This window comes from Orycteropus afer, unplaced genomic scaffold, assembly GCF_000298275.1.
Source record: "Orycteropus afer afer isolate SDZICR_OR568_19922 unplaced genomic scaffold, OryAfe1.0 scaffold00027, whole genome shotgun sequence".
Classification (NCBI taxonomy): domain Eukaryota; kingdom Metazoa; phylum Chordata; class Mammalia; order Tubulidentata; family Orycteropodidae; genus Orycteropus; species Orycteropus afer.
In genome coordinates, this window is record NW_006921614.1 from 10,548,492 (window position 1) to 10,572,134 (window position 23,643).

Sequence of the window (23,643 nt, forward strand, 5' to 3'; positions counted from 1 at the left end):
TTTGATGGTTATATATTCCAATCAAATTATACAACAGTTGTTCAATTTTCGTGTTATTATTACTCTGAAATAGGAGACACTTGAAAGCTTGTTACCAGGGAACAGAATAGCATATTTGTAGATTATTTGACATTGTTTCTAGGTAAATATATTCTGGAATTTAGAATTTTAGAATAGTAAGGCACTGTAAGCATTATCTACTCTAACTCCCTCCTATGCAGGTAAGAAAACTGAAGCCTATAATTCAGTTACTTGCCCAAAACACAATTTCACCTTATCAATTTAAAGAGTTCACTTTGAATTATATATATTACTTTTTATTCTCACTATAGTAGTAATATATTTTGTAGTAGAAAATAAAATTTGGAAAAGTAAGGGGGAAGGGACTCCCTGCAATGAGGCACAAGGAAACTTTTTGGGTGATAGAAATATTCTACATCTTGATTGTGGTGATGGTTACATAATTGTATGCATTTGTTAAAACTTATCAATCTATACGCTTTAAAAGACTGAACTTTATTATGTATATATTATACCACAATCCTAATCTCTTTTTTTTTTTTTTTTTGGTAATTTAGGTAACAGTTAGTGGAGCAAATTTATTTTCCATGTAGCAGTTCATATAATTTTATTTCATAAAATGATTACAGTCCCTATAATGTAACAGCTTTCTTCCCACTTCCTCCCTTTGGTTACCTTTTCCCTGTGTCCTGCTTTCCTATTCATTCCTGTCCTCTGAGCTATCTCTCTGTACAAACACTGCCCTTCTGATTTCCAATGACTGATTATTCTAAGAAGTGTACCTGTCTATTGTTTGTCTGGGAGCCACAGGAGTGAGTTCAATTCCAGGCCTGAAGGGTGACTAGGAGCCATAGTCTTGGGGGTTTCACCAGTCTTTATCAGACCAGTAATCTGTCTGTTTGTTTGTTAATGATTTTGAGTTTTGTTCCACATTTTTCTCCCATTCTATCTAGGATCTCCTACTTTGATCCTTTCCAAGTGGTTGACAGTGGTAGCCAGGCTTCATCTAGCTGCATTTTACTTGGTCCACTAGTCCCATGGACTAATTGTTTCCATGCTTCTTTGGTTTTCTTCATTCTTCTTTGCTCTAGACAAGAGAGACCAGTTATTGCATCTAGATGGCCATTTGCACGCTTGTAAGACCTCAGTTGCTACTCACCAAAGTAGGATGTAGAACAATGATTTTGTGTAATATTTTATGCCAATTGAGCTTGATGTTCTCTGCAACCATGGTCCTGAGCCCACAGGTCCAACAACTCATTCCTTCAGGGTATTTGGCTGTGGCTAAGAAGTTATGACAACTTGCCTCCTGCTAGTTCTATTTATATGGACATTCTTAAAACACACAAATATGTATACAGAAATATTGTCTACCAAACTTATATGTGGTCATGGGTATAATCCCTTTTGCCTAGACATACCTGATCATTCAGCCTGTCTACCTGTGTATTTACTCGTAGATTAATGTTTGTAACTACCAGTAATACAGTATTATGTATGGGAAAGTGTTTATCTTTGTTGTTTATACCTCTTGTGCACCTCTCTCTGTATTCCTTTTACTTGATGTTACTGTGTGTTGATCACTCACTTTTGGTATATTGCCTTTGCCTTCACCCAAATCATTCTTTGTCTTTTACCTACCTAGCAGTTTTCTCTCTACTCCCTTCCCATCCCTGGTAACCAACAAAGAAAGTTTCCTTCCTTATGTAAATCTTCCCTTGCTATTTTACAGTGGTGAACTAATATTTATCCTCCTGTGATTGACTTATTTCACACAGCATAATGTCTTTCAAATTGATCCACATTATGAGGTGTTTTGCAGATTCTATATTATTCTTTAGTGTTGCATAGTATTCCATTATGTACCATAGTTGGGTTATCCATTCCTCTGTTGATGGGCACTTAGGTTATTTCCATCTCTTTGCCATTGTGAATAGTGCTGCAGTAAACATGGGTGTGCATATATCTATTCATTTCCTGCCTCTCACTTCTTTAAGATACATATTTAGTAATGGGATTGTTGGATCAAATAATATTTCTGTTTCTAACATTATAAGAAATCACCATACCAATTTCCATGGGAGCTCTGGGGGCATAGTGCCTAAGGCATTTAACTTCTAGCCAGAAGGCTGGCGGTTCAAACCCAGCAGCCATTTCTCAGAAGGATGGTTGGACAATCTACTTCTGTAGTGATATTGCCTCGGAAACCCAAGGAGGGGTCGCTATGAGTCGGATCCAACTAGATAGCAGTGAGTTTTAGTTTTTATACCAATTTCCACAGTGGTTGTATCATTTTACAGTGCCACCAGCAATCTCTCCACATCCTCACCAGCATTTGGTAATTTCTGTCTTGTTGAACTTTGCTATTAGTGCTGGTACCTCGTTGTTTTGGTTTGCATCTCTCTAATGACTAATGATTCTGAAGATTTCTTCTTGTGTTTGTTGGCAGCCTGAATATTTTCTTTGGTGAAGTGTCTGTTCATGTCTTCTGCCCATTTTTTAATTGTATTGTCTTTTTGATGTTGGGGTGTTGGAGTTTTCTATAAACTTTAGAGGTAAGTCCCTTGTCAGATATGTCGTTGCTAAATATTTTTTTCCCAATGGAAAAAAATGATGATGGTTCTGTTTTGGAGATGTCTTTTGATGTCCATAAGAATTTAATTTTTAGAAGGTCCCAACCATCTAGCTTGTCTCCTGCTGTTTGTACATTTTGGGTTATGCTTGATAGTCTATTTATGCCATAAATTAGGGCCCCTAAGTTTTCCCCTGTTTTTTCCTTAATGGGCTTTATATTTTTTAGGTCTCACATTTAAGTCTATGATCCATCTGGAGTTAGTTTTTGTGAATGGTGTGAAGTATAGATCTTGTTTCATTTTTCTGAAAGTGGATATCCAGTTTTGACAGCACCTTTTGTTCAAGACACTATGTCTTCTCCATTTAATGGATTTCATCCCTTTGTCAAAGGTCAGCCAACCATATGTGGATAGATCTATTTCTGCATTCTCAGTTCTGTTCCATTGGTCTGTGTGGGTGGTGGTACCAATAACAGCTTGTTTTGACTACTGTGTCTATATGGTAGGTTTTGAGAACTGGGAGTGGGAGACCTTCTACTTTGTTCTTCTTCATTAGTGCTTTGCTTATCTGAGGGTTCTTTCTTTTTTATATAAAATTAGTGATTGGTTTTTCTATGTCCTGAAAGAATATTGATGGAATCTAGATCAGCATTGCATTGAATCTATAGATTGCTTTGGATATCATTGACATTTTCACACTGTTCAGTCTTACTATCCATGAGCATGGTATGTTCTTCCATTTATGGAGATCTCTTGGTTTCTTGAAGTAGTACTTTGTAATTTTCTTTGCCTTTGTCTTCACCCAAAGGTCTGTATAGGTCTTTTGTGTCCCTGATAAGATTTATTCCCATGTATTTTATCTTTTTGGTAGTTATTGTATGGTATTTATGTCCTTGTTTCTTTTTCAGAGGCTTCTTTGCTGGTGTAGAGGAATCCATCTGATTTTTGTACATTGATCTTACATCCTTGGCACTGTGCTAAATCTTTCAATTAGCTCCAGTAGTTTTCTTGCTGAGTCTCTTGGATTTTCTATTTATAAGATCATGTCATCTGCAAATAGAGATAGTTTTACTTCTTTGTTACCAAATTGGATGCCTTTTATTCCACTTTTTGTCTTTTGGCCCTGACTAAGACTTCCAATACTGTGTTGAATAGAAGTGGTGATAGAGGGCATCATTGTCTGGTTCCCATTCTCAAGGGGAATGCTTTCAGTCTGTCACCATTGAAAATAATGTTGGCTGTTGGTTTTGCATATTTGAGTAATTTCCCTTCTATTCCTATTTTTCTGAGGATTTTTTTTTTATATATAAGGAATGGGTTTTGGATTTTATCAAATGCTTTTTCTGCATTGTTTGATAATGATCATGTGGTTCTTTTCCTTTCTTTTACTTATGTGATGGATTACATTTTTCTAATGTTGAACCATCCTTGCATACCTGATATGAATCCCACTTGGTCATGATGTATTTTTTTTTTTTTTTTTTTTGGTATGTTGTTGGAGTCTGTTGACTAGAATTTTGTTGAAAATGTTTGCGTTTATGTTCATGAAGGATTTTGGTCTATAGTTTTCCTTTTTAGTGGTGTTTTCGTATGTATGAAGGTTATGCTTGCTTCATAAGATGGATTTGGGAGAATTCAATAATCTGTCTCCTAGGTGGCAGCACTTAGGTACTCACCACCTGTCTCCTGGTGGGTGTGCACATTCCTCATAGAGAATGAGGGTGTGTGCACAGATCTCTGGTAGCTGTTCTTGAAGAGCAGTGGAGGGGAGAGTTGGGCTAGTATTGTTTGCCATCTGTTGTTGGTCAGTTGGTGCAGAAGCAATTGGGGGCCCTCACTCAGTGGGTTGGGCTGCAGGAGATGTGGGTATATTTGGTCATGTGGGCACAGGTATTATCTCCCACTCAGAAAAAAAAAATAATAATAAAACCACCAAAAACTAAAAACAAGAAAAGAAACACCGCATAAAGGAACAGGAACAATTGCAAAATAAATAAATAAATAAAAGAAAGGCAATAAATTAGAAGAAAAATAAAACCCACAACATCTGAGGAGGGGAAAATAAGAAAAGAGCAAGAGTAACAGAATAATGAAGAAATAATGAGAAAACTGCCAAAAGAAAAACAAGGGATAGAAAGAACCAAAAAGAAAGTACAAAGAAGGGAACCAGGCAAAAAAAACCAAAAAACTCACTGCTGTTGATTTGGATCTGACTCCTAGCGACCCATCCTTGGGTTTCCGAGGTAGTGTCACTACGGAAGTAAATTGCCCAACCTTCCTTCCGAGGAGTGGCTGGTGGGTTTGAACCGTCAGCCTTCTGGTTAGCTAGTCATATGCCTTAGGCACTACGCCACCAGAGCTCAAGAAGAAATAAACAAAAACAAAGAGCTAGGAAAGGGAACGAGAACAAAATTTAAAAGAAAGGAAGAAAAAAAAAACTTTAAAACAAACCTGGGGGGCAAGCAGGTCACCCAGACTCTGTCAGGGCACACAAACTGGGATAGAATTCCTGCCAGTTCCCTAGGTGGATAGAGGTGGGGCATGGCCACACCTCCACTCACCAAGATAGAGTGGGCTATAAGGCGATTACTGCACCATTCTAGTCATCAGCCTCCAGTGTGGTTGCCCGTTCTGTCCTCAGCAAGTGGAGCCTATTCTTAGATTGCTGCTGGGATTGGAATGCTGTATTCAAAATGGCCATGCCACTTGCAGATATTCAAAGTGGCTGCACCCTCTGAACAGCCAACAGTCCACAGCTCTGTTTGTCTCCTTATTCTCTGTTTTCCATTCTAGTCGACAACCACAGTTGCAGTTGCCCATGCGGTCTTTGGCAAGCAGAGCTGATTCTTAGGTTGCTGGCTAGATTTGAACGCCATTTGTAAATATTCAAATCAGCTGTGCCATCAGGACAGCTGGCAGTTTGCAGCTCTATTTGTCTCTTTATTCATTGTTTTTATTCAGGTTCTTTGACTAGTTGATATTTAGTCCATTTCTTTATCCTTCCCTTCAGAGCTCAGGGTTACAGGATTAACTTCTCTATCTGTTTCAATTGGTTTCTTGTTTCTTTGCTGCAGAGGGTCTGTGTAGCTTATCTGCCTATTGTGCCATCTTGTTAGACATCATGATCTTAATTTTTTAAAAAATGTTTCCTCAATTAAGTATAGTGACAATACAGACAAATCGTGATTTTTCAAAAATTATTTATGAAAAAAATCACATATGAAAAGATGCTTTTCATTTTTTCCCCAAATAGGCAACATTTCATACTCCTTTTACTCACTTGGGCATAAGTCCAGAAGGATGCTCATCTTACATTTTTCCGAAGATAATGGGCCCAGCCAAGGTAACTTTTGGAAACATTATAAATAAAATTTAATGTCTCATCTCTATTCCAATTTAACAAGTCACTTTTATTCCAAAAAAATCTTTTTCTCCCATTAATGAACAAAAGAGATGAAAAGCAAATTATTTTCTCTTCAATTCTTAAGAGTTTAATATATGCAGGAACCAGACTATAGGAAGTGTTTGTATGATGGAAAATGAGAAATTCTTCTGCAGCTCCAAGAATTGGGACAGTACTTGTCCAGCTAATTGCCACAGTGCTAGCTGTATTACAGGCAGTACAGGGCCTTGTCCTTGATAGCTATACATCATTAGTCAGTTGAAGGACCAGGACTATGCCAGTTTCCCTGAATCTTCTGAGCTCAGGGCCCCATTTAATTATTCTATGGATAAGCAGCAGATGGATGAGGAAGGTGACATGACAACATCTTGACTTTTAGAGTCATCTAAAGTAGCAGCAGTTGTTGAGGCTTCATGGAGTTTACCACTTCTGAATGTACTCAAAACAGCCTTATCATCAACCTGTTTTGCCATTGTATTAAGTATCCAAGGTGGTTAAGTGGCTGTTCAGATCTGTCACTATGTTTCTGGAAACCTAGTTGCCACACTCTGTGTACATGATGACAGGGGATTAATGCAAGTTTGGAGAGACAGCCAGCAGACCAGGCAAGGCTTAGTCACATTCTTCAAGATCTGAAAGGACTAGAGGAGAGGGTTGAGCCTGTTTTCACTAAGGTTTTGCTATAAATATTTCTATTTTAAATCTTATTATATTGTTACATACCTGAAGTGTTACACAGATTTTAACTTGGAAAAGTTGGGAAAAATCAACTCTAGGACTTAGACCATTTGTCTATGACATAGTCTTTACTTTTCTGGAAGAGAAGTTGCAAATATAAAAGATGTCCATTCAGGGATTTTCTGTTTTGTTAGAAACTGTATGTCTCCTTCCTTTCATTTAGTCAAATGGAATATGAGTACCTCTGCTGGTGAAAAAAAAATTGTCAAGAGGTAGACCACTGGGTAGAATTTTTACTGAATGGAGTTGTGAAAGTTACAGTTTTCTAAAGGTTAATGGCATTCCCTATGATCATGATTTTTATTTCTTTCTTTTTGTCTTTTTAATCATTGGAGGCCTATTATGTAAAACAAAAACATCACAGCTGCTGTGGGTTAGTTAATGAACATCTGTTTCAGGTCCTTTCTGCCCAGGCTGCTTCCTCCTGCTGCTCCACATACCCACACACACAGAAGCAACAACCCTATAGCCCTTCTAGAATGCTCAGAATAGTCTCAGCACACAGCACGCAAACTATTGCCATTAAGTTCATCAGTAACTCCTTCCAGAGAAATTTAGACAACCTCAAGAGTCTCCCTATGCCTTGTTGTTGTTGTTGTTATGTGCCATCGAGTCAGCCTCCCTATGCCTACTAAAAGTTAATTCTGAAGTTAACTGAAGCCTTTGTTTTATGAAGTCAGTGTCTTAATCTTGCTTTTCATTTCAGGCAGCTGAGATGCTCATTTTTGGAAAGAAGTTAACTGCCAGAGAAGCATGTGCTCAAGGACTTGTTACTGAAGTTTTTCCTGATAGCACTTTTCAGAAAGAAGTTTGGACCAGGCTGAAAGCATATTCAAAACTTCCCCAAAATGTTATTATTCAACTTTTGCTTATAGAAACCATGGGAATAACTTCCTAAAGGAAAAATGTATTTTTATTAAGAGATTTAGGAATAAAAAGACAAGACATTTCTTTGATTGGCTTTAAGCACATCTAAGTTTGAGGTTAAAAATAATAATGTTGGAAGCAATTATTTTAATAGGTGTCTCATACATAAGCATTTCATTTCTATAAAGTGAAGGTAGACAGGCAGTTTTTTATAGAGGTAACTTTGAGGAAGATGGTAGACAGTATTTGCAGAGCACAGTTATCTTGGTATTTGGGTGAAAGCCAGATTGAATAACTGTATATTGTTGTTATGTGCCGTCGAGTTGGACCTGACTCATAGCGACGCCTCCTTGAGTTTCCAAGGCAGTATCACTATGGAAGTAGATTGCCCCATCTTCCTTCCAAGGAGTGGCTGGTGGGTTAGCAGTCAAGTGCCTTAGCCACTATGCTACCAGAGCTCCTTAACTGTATATTGTGTTGTTGTTATGCACCGTCGAGTCAGACCTGACTCATAGTGACCCTTCCTTGGGTTTCCAAGACAGTATCACTATGGAAGTAGATTGCCCAACCTTCCTTTCGAGGAGTGGCTGGTGGATTTGAGCCGCCAGCCTTCTGGTTAGCAGTCTAGTGCCTTAGGCACTATGCTACCAGAGCTCCTTAACTGTGTATTAGGAGATCCTTATAGTATAAGACTTTGTTACATGGGGTAGCTAGTACCTGATTGCTTTTATATTCTTGCTATTTACAATGTGGTCTTAGAACCAGAACCTTTAGTACCAATCTGGGATCTTCTTAGAAATGTGTGTAATCTGAGGCCTGCTCTTCAATGAATCAGAATCATTAACAAGATATTTAGTTGGTGGGTCTGCGCATTAAAAGTTTGAGAAGCACTCTTTTACAGAGTTTCCCTGGATGGTGCAAATGGTTAACATGTTAGTTGCTAGCCCAAAGGTTGAATATTTGAGTCTACCCAGAAGCACACCGGGAGAAAATCCTTGTGATCTGCTTCTGAAAAAGCAACCATTGAAAACCCTGTGGAGCACAGTTCTACTTTGACACACATGGAGTTGCCATGAGTCACACTGACACCACAGCAACTAGTTTTACTGTCCTTGTATAAGGGAGCTCTGGTAGCATAGTGCCTAAGGCATTTGACTGCAAACCTGAAGGCTGGCAGTTCAAACCCACCAGCCACTCCTCGGAAGACTGAGCAATCTACTTCCATAGAGATACCACCTCGGAAACCCAAGAAGGGGTCGCTATGGGCCGGATTCGACTTGATGGCAGTGAGTTTGCTTTTTTGTTTTGGTACACATATAAAACCAAAGAAAAGCAAACTGCCATCAAATCAGTTCCAACTCATAGCAACCCCTTCTTGGGTTTCCAAGGCAGTATCTCTACCGAAGTAGATTGCCCAGTCTTCTTTCCGAGGAATGGCTGGTGGGTTTGAACCGCCAGCCTTCTGGTTAGCAGTCAGATGCCTTAGGCACTACATACAAAGATTAGTTTAATGAACAATGGAGAAGCTAGAATCAGGATTTTAAAATAATCACCTTATTAGAATAACTTCTGACCTTATTGTTGGTTTATTTTTTTTCAGGCTGTGAGAATTTCAAAGCAGCTTATCAGAAATACAGAGAAAGAAAAGCTACATGCTGTTAATGCTGAAGAATGTCTTGTCCTTCAGAGCAGATGGCAGTCAGATGAATGTGTAAATGCAGTCAGCAACTTCTTATCTAGAAAACCAAAACTGTGATGACTGTTAGAACCAAGTCAAGTACATCAAAGGAAGGGGTGTGTATTACTTCTGATTTCTAATAAACTAATTACCTTCTATTGTGCTTTGTTTTAGTACTGATATCACTCTAAACAATTACATTTAACTAGAGCTCTGATGAGGAAAATAATTACGTAGACTAAGCTTTAAAAATTTATATGTGATTCTTACATCTTTCGACATGAATCGCTGTTGCCAGGAACACCGAAACTGTGTGCCTGGGATCCTGCTTTGAAAAGCATTAACAGCATTGCATGCAGAGGTTGTATCTTTAAACACCACAGTAGCACTCTGTCGTCCACAGTGGGCAAATGACTGGATGGGGCCAAACACAGACAGCTTCTGGATGACTGACTGGAGATTCTCTGTGGGCTGCAGGTTCTTCTTCGACCATCTAGCAAAGGAGTAAATGAGGATGTATTAATAGAAAATAAGAATCATAGTTTGGCTTTTCATAATTTAACAAGAAGACATGAAGAGAAAATTGGATTATTTCATTGGAAAGCTATAATTACTATATCAATAATTATTTTTTAATTTAAAGTCTTCATTCAATGTGGTGGATTGATACAGTGGCTGCGATGATGGGCTCAAGTATAGTATGGATTGTGGGGCTGGCGCGGGATCGGGCAGTGTTTCGTTCTGCTGTGCATGGGGTTGCTATGAGTTGGAACTCGACGGCACTTAACAACAACAACAACATTCAATGTGGTATCTTAAAAATGGTATACCTATATTGTTCCACGGGAGAAAGATATGGCTGCTTCCTTAAAGTTTACAGCTTTGGAAACCGTATGGGGCAGTTCTCATTCCTATAGAATTGCTATGAATTGGAGTTGACTCAAGGGAAGTGGGTTTGGTTTTATTTTGGGTAAGAAAACTCCTTGAAAATGTTCTATTTTGATAAATTCCATATCTACCAATTGGCTAATCAATTTTTTAATTCCATATGTGTCAAATCAGTCTGTATATTAATTGCATTGAGGATGTAATAAAAAGGCTATAAAATTCATATAGAACATCTTTCTTTCCTAAATACCCTCTTTTCAACCTTTCTTTCAAGCATCATATGCAGGTATTTAACCTACTGAACCTCTAATAGTTCTTAATAGTCAATTTATTTTTCATTCCAGTAATCCTAATTCAGAATGTTCAGTCTTACAGAAAAATATATGGATAGTAATAACCATTAATATTTATTGGCGACTTACTGCTTTATGTCATAATTGCATTTTATGCTCATAAGAATACCTCCCCGCCCCCGAAAAAAAAAAAAAAAATAAGGTTGGTACAGTTTTTACTTTGTTGTTGTTGTTATGTGCCATGGAGTCGGATCCGACTCATAGCGACCCCTCCTTGGGTTTCCGAGGCAGTATCACTATGGAAGTAGATTGCCCCATCTTCCTTCCGAGGCGTGGCCATTTTACAGATAGGGATCCTGTGATATAGAGATTTAAATATCTTTTCCAGAGTTAAACATGTCAGGATAGGGATGAAAACCCAGGCAAAAAGTTCCCATTCTGCCATGAAAGCATATGCCAACTATTACCTATCCCTCCCATTAATTATAACTAAAATTTCTGCACAATTATGAAAAACAACTACTTGAGAATGCTGAAATTTTAAAAAGCTGGAGAACTGCAGAAAATTGTCAAAATATAGAGAAGTTAACTTCACACGACAAGTTTCCCAGATTGTTTTCTCTTCCCTGTGCTTCTGATTTTGCCTCAAAAACAGACCCCAGTTGCAGTGGTGGCCATAGTGTGGCTGGCTAAATAAAGCTCTTCAGGAAAGAAAAATCATTGAGGCTAGAAAAGGATCCCCTGAGGACTAAAGAGTGAGGGACTCGTGATTGTACACTTTCTGCATGTTACACAAAGTGGTACCGGATTACTGTAAGGTGTTTTGGTAATTAAGGTGGTGTGTCAAATTGACTGGGCCATGACAATGAGTAGCTTATCAGCTGCATGCATTTACTCTCCATGATGAGACTGGATGTGGCATAATCAACTCCATGGTGGAGTCTGCTTTGAGCAGCTAATTCGTTGCCTTTAGGGTGCAGCCTGATTCCAATATATATGGAGAAGCTTTGAAAAGATTCTCTAGCTTTTGGCACATTTGGATTCTACATTTGTCCAGATCTTCATTTCTAGTTACTGGACTTGAATCTGTGGCCTGCCATGTTACTCGCCAGTCTTGGGATTGTTCTTGGACTTGAACCTGCTGTGCTGTGTGATAATCTTGGGATTGTGCCATTTTACCTGCAGACCTTAGGTTCATCAGCATCAGCACCCAGCAGCTGCCTGAGTTAACAGATGCCTCCAGCTCCAGTGGGCCTGGAACAGAGAGCTGAAGCCCATGTTTGAGGGGTCTCCATTTACCCCATCCATAGAGCTAGAACTCTGAATTTGGACTTACAGCCTCCTAAACTGTAAGAGAATAATTCCTATTTCTTAAAGCCACCCACTTGTATAACAGCACTAGAGAACCAAGACAGACGTTATGCATGTATATTGTCATTTCTAGAGCACTCACTAAAAAAAAGTAATACAAAAAGACTTAGCCAAAAATCTAATAGATGAGTTAATGTGAAAGAAAAATTTGGAAAAAAATAAAAGAGAGTAAATACAGAGTAGGAAAAAAAATGAGATAAATAGAAAACAATACATCTAAACCTAATTTTATTGATAATTAACATTAAATGTTAATGGCCTATCATGCTAAATAAAATCAGTTGATTGAACAGATAATAAAGCAAACCTCCAACTCTGGTGGTATAGTGGATAAGGCATTTGGCTGCTAACCAGAAGGTCAGCAGTTCAAACCCACCAGATGGGGCAATCCACTTCTGTAAAGATTTACAGCTTCAGAAACCCAGTGGAGGTTGCTATGAGTCAGAACTGACTCAATGGCAGTGAGGTTTTTTTTGGTTTTTACATGAACCACACTTTAAAGACACAGAAGTTGAAAGTAAATGGACAGAAAAAGACACAGCATACAAACAAAGCAAAAGAAGACCCCAGTGTAGATTTTGATATTGGAGAAAAGAGTCATCAAGACAGAGCATTAACATAAAGAGGTACATGAAAGGGCCAATTCATTAGGAGACAAGTATGTATTCACCTAATAACAGAAGCTCAAAATATATGAAGCAAAATTGACAGAATTAAAGAAGAAATGCCACAATATTTTAACACTGAACAGTTGATTAAAAAAAAAAAAAGACCAGTCAAAAAACGAATAGAAAAGATCTAAATGCTGGTTACCACTTTTATCAAATTGACATTTATAGAACACTACAGCAATTTCAAAATACACATTCTTTTCAAAGGCACATGGTACATTCACCAAGATCATATGTTTAGCCATAAAACAAGTATCAATGTAAAAGGATCAAAATTATATAAAATTCCAAATATCTAGAAATTAACCAGCACACTTCCAAATTTATGAGTCAAATATGAAGTCACAACAGAAATTACTCTTAAATTGAGTGCCAACAAATATATGATGTGTCAAAAGTTATTGAACGTGGCTAAGCACTGCTTAGAGGGAAACATAACTAAATGCTTACATTAGAAGAAAGATTTAAAATCAATCACCTAAATTCCTACTTTCAAAAGTAGCAAAAATGAAAAAGGAAAAGGAAAGTAAAAGTAGCAATCAGTGAAATAGACAACAGGGAAAATTAATAAAGTCAGAAGCTAATGCTTTCAATGTCAATAAAATTGACAAAACTCTAGATGAAAAAATAATTGTCTAATGAAAGGGGAGGTTTATCACAACAGATCTTATGAACATGAAAAAATTGAGAACACTGCAACATTATGCCAAGAAATTTGACAATTTAGAGAAAACAACATTAAAAAAAAAGTTGGCTCCTGAAAACAAAAAAGGAAATCTAATAGCCATATATCTATAAAAGAAGTTGAATTTGCTATCAAAAACTTCCCCAAAAAGAAAATTCCAGACTCAGATTCATTGGCAAATTCTGTCAAACATCTAAAGAAGAAATAGCACTATCTTATGCAGACTTTTAAGGAAATAAAGGAGGAAAGAACACTTCTAAACTCACGAAGTCAGCATATCCCTTATAACAAAACTTGAAAAGCATTGCAAAAACAGAAAAATTACCACTCCATCATGAATGTAGATGCAAAAAAAAAAAAATCCTTAATGAAAATAATAGCAAATCAAAATATATCATGAACAAGTGGGATTTTTCTCAGGAATGCAAAGTTCATTAAATATTATATAACAATGCAATTCATCATGTTAACCAAATAAAAGATAAATATGATCAACTCAATAGATTCAGAGAAAGCATTTTATAAAATTCAGCTATCCATGATAAAAATAAATAAAAACCTACAGCCAACATCACGCTGAATTGTTTTCCCCTGAGATTGAAAACAAGTCAAGAATGCCTACCTTTTACCACTTTTATTCAACATTGCACTGGAAATACTAGTCATGGCAATAAACCAAGAGACAGAAATAAAAGGAATAGACTGGAAAGAAAGAAGAAAAATGTTCCTATTTATAAATGATATGATTACTTACATAGAGAACTTACAGGAAATGTAAAAAAAACTCTTCAAACTAATGTGGAAATTATGAAACAGTATCATTAAAATTTTGCTGAAAATAATTTTAAAATAGTTTCAGCAGAATATAAACAGAATTGCCAGAAATTCAAGCTGGATTCAGAAGGTGATGTGGAACAAGAGTTATCATTGCTAATGTCAGATGAATCTTGGCCAAAGCAAACAATACTTTGACTATGCAAAGGCATTTGTGTGGATCATAACAAATAATGGATAATATAGTGAAGAATGGGAATTCCAGAACACCTAATTGTGCTCATGAGGAACTGTACATAGATGAAGAGGCAATCATTCAAACAGAACAAAGGGATACTGCATTGTTTAAAATCAGGAAATGTTGTGTCTCATGGCTGTAGCCTTTGACTATGTTTATTCAATCTGTATACTGAGCAAATAACCTGAGAAACTTGACTATATGAAGAAGAACATGGCATCAGGATTGGAGGAAGATTCATTAACCTGTGATATGCAGATGACAAAACTTTGCTTGCTGAAAATTAAGATGACTTGAAGCACTTATGATGAAGATCAAAGACTGCAGCCTTCACTGTGGATTACACTTCAACATAAACAAAACCTTAACAACTGGACCAATAAACAGCATGATAAATGGAGGAAAGATTGAAGTTGTCAAGGATTTCATTTTACTTGGGTCCACAATCAACACCCATGGAAGCAGCAGTCAAATCAGACATCATATCGCACTGGGCAGATGTGCTGCAAAAGACCTCCTTACAGTGTTAAAGAGCGAAGATGGCACTGAAAACTAAGGTGTGCCTGACCCAAACCATGGTATTTTCTATGCCTCATATGCATGTGAAAGCTGGACAATGAATAAGGAAGACCAAAAAAGAAATGATGCATTTGAATTAGGATGTTGGCATAGAATATTGAATATACCACAGACTGCCGGAAGAGTGAACAAATCTGTCTTGGAAGAAGTATAGCCAGAATGCTCCTTAGAAGCAAGGATAGCAAAACTTCATCTCATATATTTTGGTCATGTTATCAGGAGAGACCATTACCTGGAGAAGTATATCATGCTTGGTGAAGTAGAGTGAAAAAGAGGAAGACCCTCACTGAGATGGATAGACACAGTGGCTGCAATAATGACTCAAGCATAGTATCAATTGTGAGGAAGGCACAGGACCAGGCACTGTTTTGTTCTGTTGTACATGGGGTTGACACGAGTCAGAACTGACTCAGCAGCATCCAACAACAGAACTAATAAACAAATTCACAAGATTAAAAGATACTGTATGGTCAGTAACTGCAACACCTCCCCCCCCACACAAAATGGCTCCCAGATTCTATCCTGTTTGTTGTTGTTGTTATGTGCCATCGAGTCAGACCTGACTCGTAGTGACCCCTCCTTGGGTTTCCAAGGCAGTATCACTACAGAAGTAGATTGCCCCATCTTCCTTCCAAGGAGTGGCTGGTGGGTTTGAACCACCAGCCTTCTGGTTAGTAGTCAAGTGCCTTAGACACTATGCCATGTAAAAACTTGTAAAAACTACAAGCCATTTCCCTTCTCCCTTCCTACCCTGTATCCCCTTGCTCCCCCTGTCAGGTATTAATCACCTTCACTGTAACATATTAACTCATCCTTAGAATAGTTTTAAGCAATAAAGCTTGCTAACCAGCAGCATCTTATCAGAGCACACGCAGGCAGTGGTCCACGGCCCCCTCCTGATTGGGATCTGGTGCCATGGAGTCCAAAGCCAGTTATGTAGCACTCCATTCCCAGTCATGTAGCCCCCATCCCCAATTCCTCAAAGTCAGGTATAAGTATCCTCGCAATGCAGGAGAGGGTTAACATTCATCTTGGATCCATCCTGGCCTGCTGCCACTAGATGCTAATTTGCTAGCAACATTTGCAATCCTGCTTTCTTATATCTTTTAAATCCTTTCTCTTCTGATTCTCTTTGTTTCTTTTCTGAATAAATGTTCGTGTCTCTGCTTACACCTCCAGCATAGTTTCTTGCACTGTTGCTACTTACTCAGAAGGAAGTTTTAACTTCCTTAGAAAATTCCCACTACCAAACAATAATAAACAGAATTCAATTGTATTTGTATATATTCTCATATTGTTAAAAAATTTTTTGGTTTCCAGTGGTGCTTGTTGTTAGCTGCTATTGAGTCAACCCCTGACTCATGTCAACCCCTTGTATTACACAGTAGAACTTCTCCATAGGGTTTTCTTGGTAGTAAAAGGAGATCATCAGGCCTTTTCTTCCACAGAGCTGCTGCTGAGATTGAATCACCAAACTTCAGTTTAGCAGTCAATCACAAACCATTTTTGCACCATCGAGGCCCCTTACTGTAATACCTGCTAGTATCAAACCAAGATTGTTATTTTGTCACCCATCTGTCAGTTTGGTGTAGTATGGTGGCTTGTGTTTTGCTAGGGTTTTAGCAACTATGCCACTGGTATTTAAAGTAACAGCAGGGTGACCCCTGGTGGACAGGTTTCAGCAGAACTTCAGGATAAAGACAGACTATGAAGAAAGGCCTGTCAATCTACTTGCAAAAATTAGCCAATGAAAACCCTGTGAATCACAACAGAATATTGTCTGATAGAGTGCTCTAAGATAAGCTCCTTGGGCTGGAAGGCACTCAAAATACAGTGACCACAGCAGTGAACTTGAGTATATCAATGATTGTAAAAATAATGTAAGACCAAGACAGATTTCATTCTGTTGTACATGGAGTTGCCTGGAGTTGGAGCTGAGTAGGTAACTAGCAACAACAATTAATCTAACAAAAGATGTCCAACACTTTCACACTGAAACTTCAAAACACTGCTAAGAGAAATTTAATAAGACAAACAAATGGACACAAATACCCTGTCCATGAATGGAAGACTCTATTATTAAGATGGCAATTCTCCTATTCAACTCAATCACAATCAAAACACTAGTAGACTTTTTGGAGAAATTGATAAAGTAATTTTTTAAATTTATATGGAGGTATAAAGAATCTAGAATAACAAAAGCAATTTTTCAAACAGAAGATCAAAATTTTATGGCACCATGCTTTATTTCAGAATCTACTATAAAGCTACATTAAGATAGTTTGGTGTTAGCAAAAGAGGTAAACATATAGGTCACTGGAGCAGGGGGAAAAAAATGGTCCATAATAACACACATATATATGTAAGCTATGCATTTACTTCTATAGTGATATTGCCTCAGAAACCCAAGGAGAGGTCACTATGAGTCGGGTCCAACTCGATGGCACATAACAAAACAACAAACATGCATTTTTTTAGTGTATATTGATTAATTTTATTGTGCTAATAAAACAAAAATGTTGCCATTTTAACCTTTTTTAAGTGTATGATTCTGTGACATCAATTACATCCACTAAATTATGTAACCATCACCACCATCTGTTTCCAAAAGTTTCTCATCACTCTAAACAGAAACTCAGTATCCATTCAGCTATATTTTCTCCATTCCTTCTTTTTTTTAAAATGTATTTTATTGAAATATAATTTATGTTCAGTGAAATACACAAAACTAAAGTGGCATGGGTGAATGCATTTTTTTTTTTTCCTGTGTTCCCTCTCCTCTCCTCCTACCCCTGCCAACCAACAAAGAAAATTTCCCTCCACATATAAACCTTCCCTTGACCCTCCACAACAACGAACTAATACTATATTTGCCTTTCTGTGATTGACTTATTTCACTCAGCATACTGTCCTCCAAGTTCATCCATATTATGTGGTATTTTGCAGACTCTATATTATTCTTTAGTGCTGCATAGCATTCCATTATGTGTATGTACCATAGTTTGGTCATCCACTCTTCTGCTGATGGGCACGTAGGTTGTTTCCATGTTTTTGCTATTGTAAATAGTGCTGCGATGAACATGAGTGTGCATATATCTGTTCCTATCCTGGCTGTCACCTCTCTAGGATATATACCTAGTAATGGGATTGCTGGGTCAAGTGGTATCTCCAATTCCAGCTTTTTAGCATTCTAAGGAATCGCCATACTGCTTTCCACAGAGGTTGAATCACTTCACAGTCCCACCAGCAGCGTATGAGAGTGTCCCAATCTCTCCACATCCCCACCATTTTCTGTCTCATTGAACCTTGCCATCAGTGCTGGGGTAAGATGGTATCTCGTTTTCATTTGCATCTCTCTAATGGCCAGTGATTGTGAGCATCTCTTCTTGTATTAGCTGGTCACTTGAATATCCTCCTTGGTGAAGTGTCTATTCATGTCTTCTGGTCATTTTTCAATTGGATTATTAATTCCTTTGCTGTTGAGGCATTGGGGTTTTCTATAAATTTTGGAGATAAGTCTCTTGCCAGATATGTAATTATCAGCAAATACAAATTTGTTGCTGTCATTTTTGTTACGTACTTTTTCGTGGTGTCAATTTATTTGTTCCATATAATTTTCTATGCTGAGTTCATTTTCTGTATGAATCGTGCTATCACTTCCTTTGTTGCTATTGTTTTAGTATTTGCTTAATATTTGTGCTGGTCTTTTTAGGTTATCATTTTTCTTTGACGTTACTCAGTGATTTATAGTTTTCTTCCCAAGTTTAGAACAGTCCATTCTATCTTGTAGTTGTCTTAACTTCCCTACCATCTAGAAGTTATGTAACGACACAGTGTTTTCCCTCTTTTTGGTTTGTAGTTGTCCTTATTTGTCAATTGATGTTTCTGGTTCCCTGTTTACAATCTTCTAGGCTTATTTACTTTGGACACTTCCATAGCTGGATTGGTTTCTGGGTTATGTCATCATGTGTGTTAACAGTCAGTTGTTGTTGGCCGCTGTTGCTTCTCTGTCCAAAGGCCTCCCTTTAGCAGCTCTTTTAAAGTTCATCTGGTTTTAACAAATTCCCTCAATTTCTGCTTATCTGGAAATGTCCTAATTTCACCATCATATTTGAGGGACAACTTTGCTGGATACATGATACTTGGTTGGACATTTTTCTCTTTCAGTGTTTTATATATACCATCCCATTGTCTTCTCACCTGCAGGGTTTCTGTCAAGAAATCCTAGCTTAGTCTTATTGGTTGCCCCTTGTAGGTTTTTCCCATGCTGCTCTCATGATTCTTTCTTTGTCCTGGGTTTTGGTAAGTTTGATGATGATATGTCTTGGTGATTTTCTTTTGGGGTCTATCCTGTTTGGGGTTTGCTGAACTTCCAGAATGGATATATTCTCATCTTCCATCATACCAGGAAAATTCTCTTCCAACAAATCTTTGACAATGTTCTCTGTGGATTTATTTGTCTCTTCTTGCTCTGGGATTCTGATTACACATAGGTTATTCCTTTTGATGGTATCTCACATGAACCTTAGGCTTTCTTCATTTTGTTTTGATCTTTTTTCTGATTGATCCCTTTCCAAAGAAGTGTTCAAGTATTTGCCTTCAGTCTCCCTAGTCTGTCTTCCATTGATTCAATTCTGCTCTTTTGTCCATTCAATGTCTTATCTATTTCTGAAAATTTAGTATTAATCTTCTGGATTTCTGTGTGTAGATTTTGTATCATTTCTAATTTTTCATTTATTTTGTCATTTTGTTCTTGTATTGTCTTTTGAAATTGTTCTAGGGTTTTCTCTGATCTGTCTCTCAATTTGTTGAAGATACCTAAATATAATCTTTTGAATTCCTTATCAGGGAGTTCCAATGCTATGTCTTCCTCAGGGATGTGTTTTGGGTCTGTATCCTAGTCCCTTTTGCCCCCTGCTTTATCTTGCTTCTTTGTGTGGACTGTGATGCTCTGTTGTCTCCAAGGCATTGTGATGTTTTTGTGTTCATGTTTAATTGGTGACTGTATGTTGGAATGGCTTGCCCATGATTTTCGTTTTCTTTGTATATTATCTATAGAAGCAGAGCACTGTGCTGTGCTCCTCTATTCACTAGTTGACAGTACTTATACATTCACCACCTCTTTCCTTTCCTGTTGTCAGCCTCTTGTATGTCCCTACTGACCTTGGCAAACAGAGCCTATTCTTAGGACCCTGGAATCTGAATGAGAATGTTATCACTTTAAATATCCAAAATGGCTGCTGCTTATAAACATTCAAAATGGCTGCACCCTCGGTCACTTTAAATATCCAAAATGGCTGCCACGTATAAACAATCAAAATGACTGCGACCTCTGGACAGTGGAAAGTCACCAGCTCAGGTTGTCTCCTTTCTTGCTGTTTCCCTTCCTAGTCATAGGCCACAAGTGCAGTTGTCCCTGCAGCCCTTGGTGACCAGGGCTGATCTTTAGGCTGATCTTTATAATTTGCAAATATTCAGGCTGTTGGTCCCATCAGAGTAGCTGACAGTCCACAGCTCTGACTATCTGTGTACTCACTGTTTTTGTTCAGGGTTTTCCACTAGTTGGTGCCTAATCCACTTCTGGATAGTTCCTTTCAAAGCTCAGGGCTCCAGGATTATCTTCTGTATCTCTGTCAATTAGTTTTTCTTTTTTTTGTTGAAGAGGGTCTGTGTCGCTTGTCTGCCTATTCCTCCATCTTACCAGAAGTCCCCCATTCCTTCTTCCCCTGTCCATGGTAACCACTAATCTCTTTTCTGTCTGTATGTAATAGCCTATTCTACATAGTTCATATTAAATGGAATTAGACAACATTCGTCATTTTGTACCTAACTTAACCTAGCATAATGTTTTCAAGGTTCATCCATGTCATAGCATATATCAGAACTTCATTACTCTTTATATATATTCCTTTGTGTGTGTGTGTGTGTGTGTACCCATATATCTATATACAGCCATATATATATATGTATATATATATATATATATATATATACACACATATACATATATACATACACTACATTTTGTTTGTCTATTCATCTATTGATGGACATTTGAGTTGTCTCCACCTTTAGTGTTTTGTATATTATGTTGCAATGAACATTGGTGCAATCGGAGTCCCTGCTTTCAAGGCATTTGAGTATAGAACTAGGAGTGAAATTGCTGGGTCAGTATGGTAATTCTGTTTATCTTCTTGAGGAATCACCAATTTTTTTTTTTTTTCCCATATCAGCTGCACTATTTTACATTCCCACCAGCAATTTACAAGGGTTCCAAATTCTCCACATCCATGCCAACATGTATTTGGTATTTTTCTGATAATAGCCATCCTTCTGTGTGTGAAGTAGTTTTCATTTCCATTTTCCAAATGTCTGATGATGCTGAATATCTTTTCATGGGCTTATTGGTCATTTTTATATCTTCTTTGGAGAAATGACTACCTATTTTTGCATAAGTAATGTGTGCAGTGTACTTTTTTTGTCAACCATGCCCTCCCCCGTGAAGTATTTTCTTAAGTGTGCTATGCTAATTTTTTACAACAATATGTAAAAAAAAAATAAAGAGAGAAATATGAGACTACTTTTCAGCTCTAGTATTTGTTTCCTTGTTTTAAAATTTTCTATTATTTTATATTCTCATTTTGTTCCTGTGTTGTTCTCTCAATTTCCTTTAGTTCAATAACTGTGTTTTCCTTTAGCTCTTTGAGTATATTTTATACTGTTTGAAAACCTTTTTCTACAAAGTCCCATTTCTGTCACTTTATTTTGTCTTTTTGAATGGACCATCTCTTCTTGTTTCTTTGTATGCCTTGCAATGTTGGTGTTGAAATCAAAACATTAGGATATTATAAAATGGTAACATTTTAATATGTAAATCAGTTTCTTCCTCTTCCTCAAGATTTGCTCTTTGGAAAAAAAAAAATTGTCGAAGGCTGTAGTCTTCCATTTGTTTAGTGAATTTCCCTATTTTTGCAAAGACTGCTTGGATATGTGTACACTCTGAAGTCTCTGCTTCTTAGTTTGTTCAGCTATTATTTCGACAGAGATTTTCTTGAATGCCAAGAAGGCAAAAAAATCTCTCCCAGTTTTTGTAATCTGGGTCTCTGCCAGGGCCTTCCTTTAACAGTTATCCTAGTTTGCACTGAGCTTTGGTGTCATTCCAAAGTTACAGAGTAGATCTTTTCAGGTAATTTTCGAGCACATGTCTTGCCCTGGGCACATGTGTGGCTTTCTCAATTCCCTTGTATACACAATACTTTTGAAAACCTTGATTTCCAAGATAAACTGTTTCCCCAGCTTCTCCTTGCAGACTTTAGGCACCCATTGTATACCTAATGGCACTCCTTAGGCCCAAGTGGCTGCAGGATGATTACAGATTTAGGTGGTTTTCTGTGCCCCTGAGCCCTGCATGTGCTCTGAGACAGGCCCAAACCAAGATGAAGGGTCTTGTTTCAAACCTTCAGGCAGCCCAAGACAGGTTGGAGCAGATAGACATAATAATTTGCAAACAGAAATTTCTATATTTCCTCTAGAGCCAGGGAGCAAACTTCTAGTCTGGAAGTACAGGCCTCTACTGCTTTAATGTGGGAACAATGTGCTGGGGAGGGTATTCTTTCCTGGTGTTTATTTATTTATTTATTTTAATTCAGCTTTAGCTTAGTTGCTGTACCAGTTGACTGGCTTCTAGAGTTCTCAGTTTTTTGGGGGAGTGGAGTTTGAGGTGTTGTGTTTGTGTGTGGTTTTGTGTGTGTGTGTGTGTGTTTTCTTTTTTTGATCTTTTTGCAGTAGGACAAGTGTGTGCAATTGCTCATGCCACTATCTTCATCTGAACTCTTATATTTTAAAGGTAGTATTTAAAATCTGAGCTGACAATGGCAGAAGCCCCACAACCATTGCCTTTTTCTTTCTGTGTGATCCTTTCAAGGGAATTGGAAGAATCCAGAGAAAACACAGCCTCTCCCAGTACTAGTGGGAGCAGCTTGCGGGCAGACACAGCTCCAACCCTGTGGTCAATTATTTTATTAACAAAGGTACCAAGGCAATTCAGTAGGGAAAGGAAAATATTTTCAATAAATGGTGCTGGATTAAATGGATATCCATATGAAAATATTAGCATGAACCCCTACTCAAACTGTACACAAAAATAAACCCAAAATGGATCATAGACTTAAGTAAAATTTAAAACTATAACAATTATAGAAAATAAAGGATAAGATCTTTGCCATTTTAGGTTAGGCCAAAAATTTTCAGAACACAAATAGCATTTTCATCAAAATTAAAAATGGTTGATCTTCCAAAGATGCCATTAAATAATGAGACATAACCTGGGAGAAAATACTTATAACACTTAGACAAATAATATATATTGCGAATGTACAAAGAAGGTATTCTTAACCCAGTAAGAAGACCAAAAATACATTTCTAATGTGTAAAATACTTGAACAATCATTACAGAAGAAGATATATTAATTACTAGTGGAAACAAGAAATGATGCTCAACATCATCAGGAGCTGCAGGTATCTCTTCCCATTTGAATCAACAGGTATTTGTGAACCCCAGTAGGCATGGAAAGTCTCAGCAGGCTTTCACCCAAGACCTGCCTTTAAGTTCTAAGAGGATAATGCACCATTTGACCAGCGAAATCAGATGTTCTAAAAAGTCCTTTGAAAGGAGTCTCCACACCACAGTGGAACCTGTAATTGGTTGCCTTGTACCTCGGCCCCCAACAGCCACAATCCTACCTTTCCCTGTAGACTAGCTGTTGCTGCTTCAGAACCTCTGGGCCCCCTTCTGGGAGAAATCTTCATTATTATTACATGGATCTAATTTTTCAAACTCTTTTTTTTTTTTTTTTTTTTTTAAT

The 23,643-nt window shown here is 37.5% G+C and overlaps 2 protein-coding genes across 2 annotated transcripts in view; one reads left to right on the plus strand and one right to left on the minus strand.

Annotated features, from left to right (window-relative positions):
* ECI2 (enoyl-CoA delta isomerase 2) overlaps positions 1-9,358 on the plus strand; it is a 30,674-nt gene extending 21,316 nt beyond the window's left edge. The window contains exons 7-9 of the mRNA XM_042783703.1: positions 5,848-5,937; positions 7,442-7,585; positions 9,203-9,358. Of these exons, the coding sequence (XP_042639637.1) occupies positions 5,848-5,937; positions 7,442-7,585; positions 9,203-9,358 (390 nt within the window). The remainder of the gene's footprint in view (positions 1-5,847; positions 5,938-7,441; positions 7,586-9,202) is intronic.
* Positions 9,359-9,481: 123 nt separating this feature from the next.
* The window catches only part of CUNH6orf201 (chromosome unknown C6orf201 homolog), a 140,884-nt gene continuing 126,722 nt past the window's right edge, over positions 9,482-23,643 (minus strand). The window contains exon 3 of the mRNA XM_007935386.1: positions 9,482-9,773. Coding sequence (XP_007933577.1) covers positions 9,482-9,773 — 292 coding nt within the window. The remainder of the gene's footprint in view (positions 9,774-23,643) is intronic.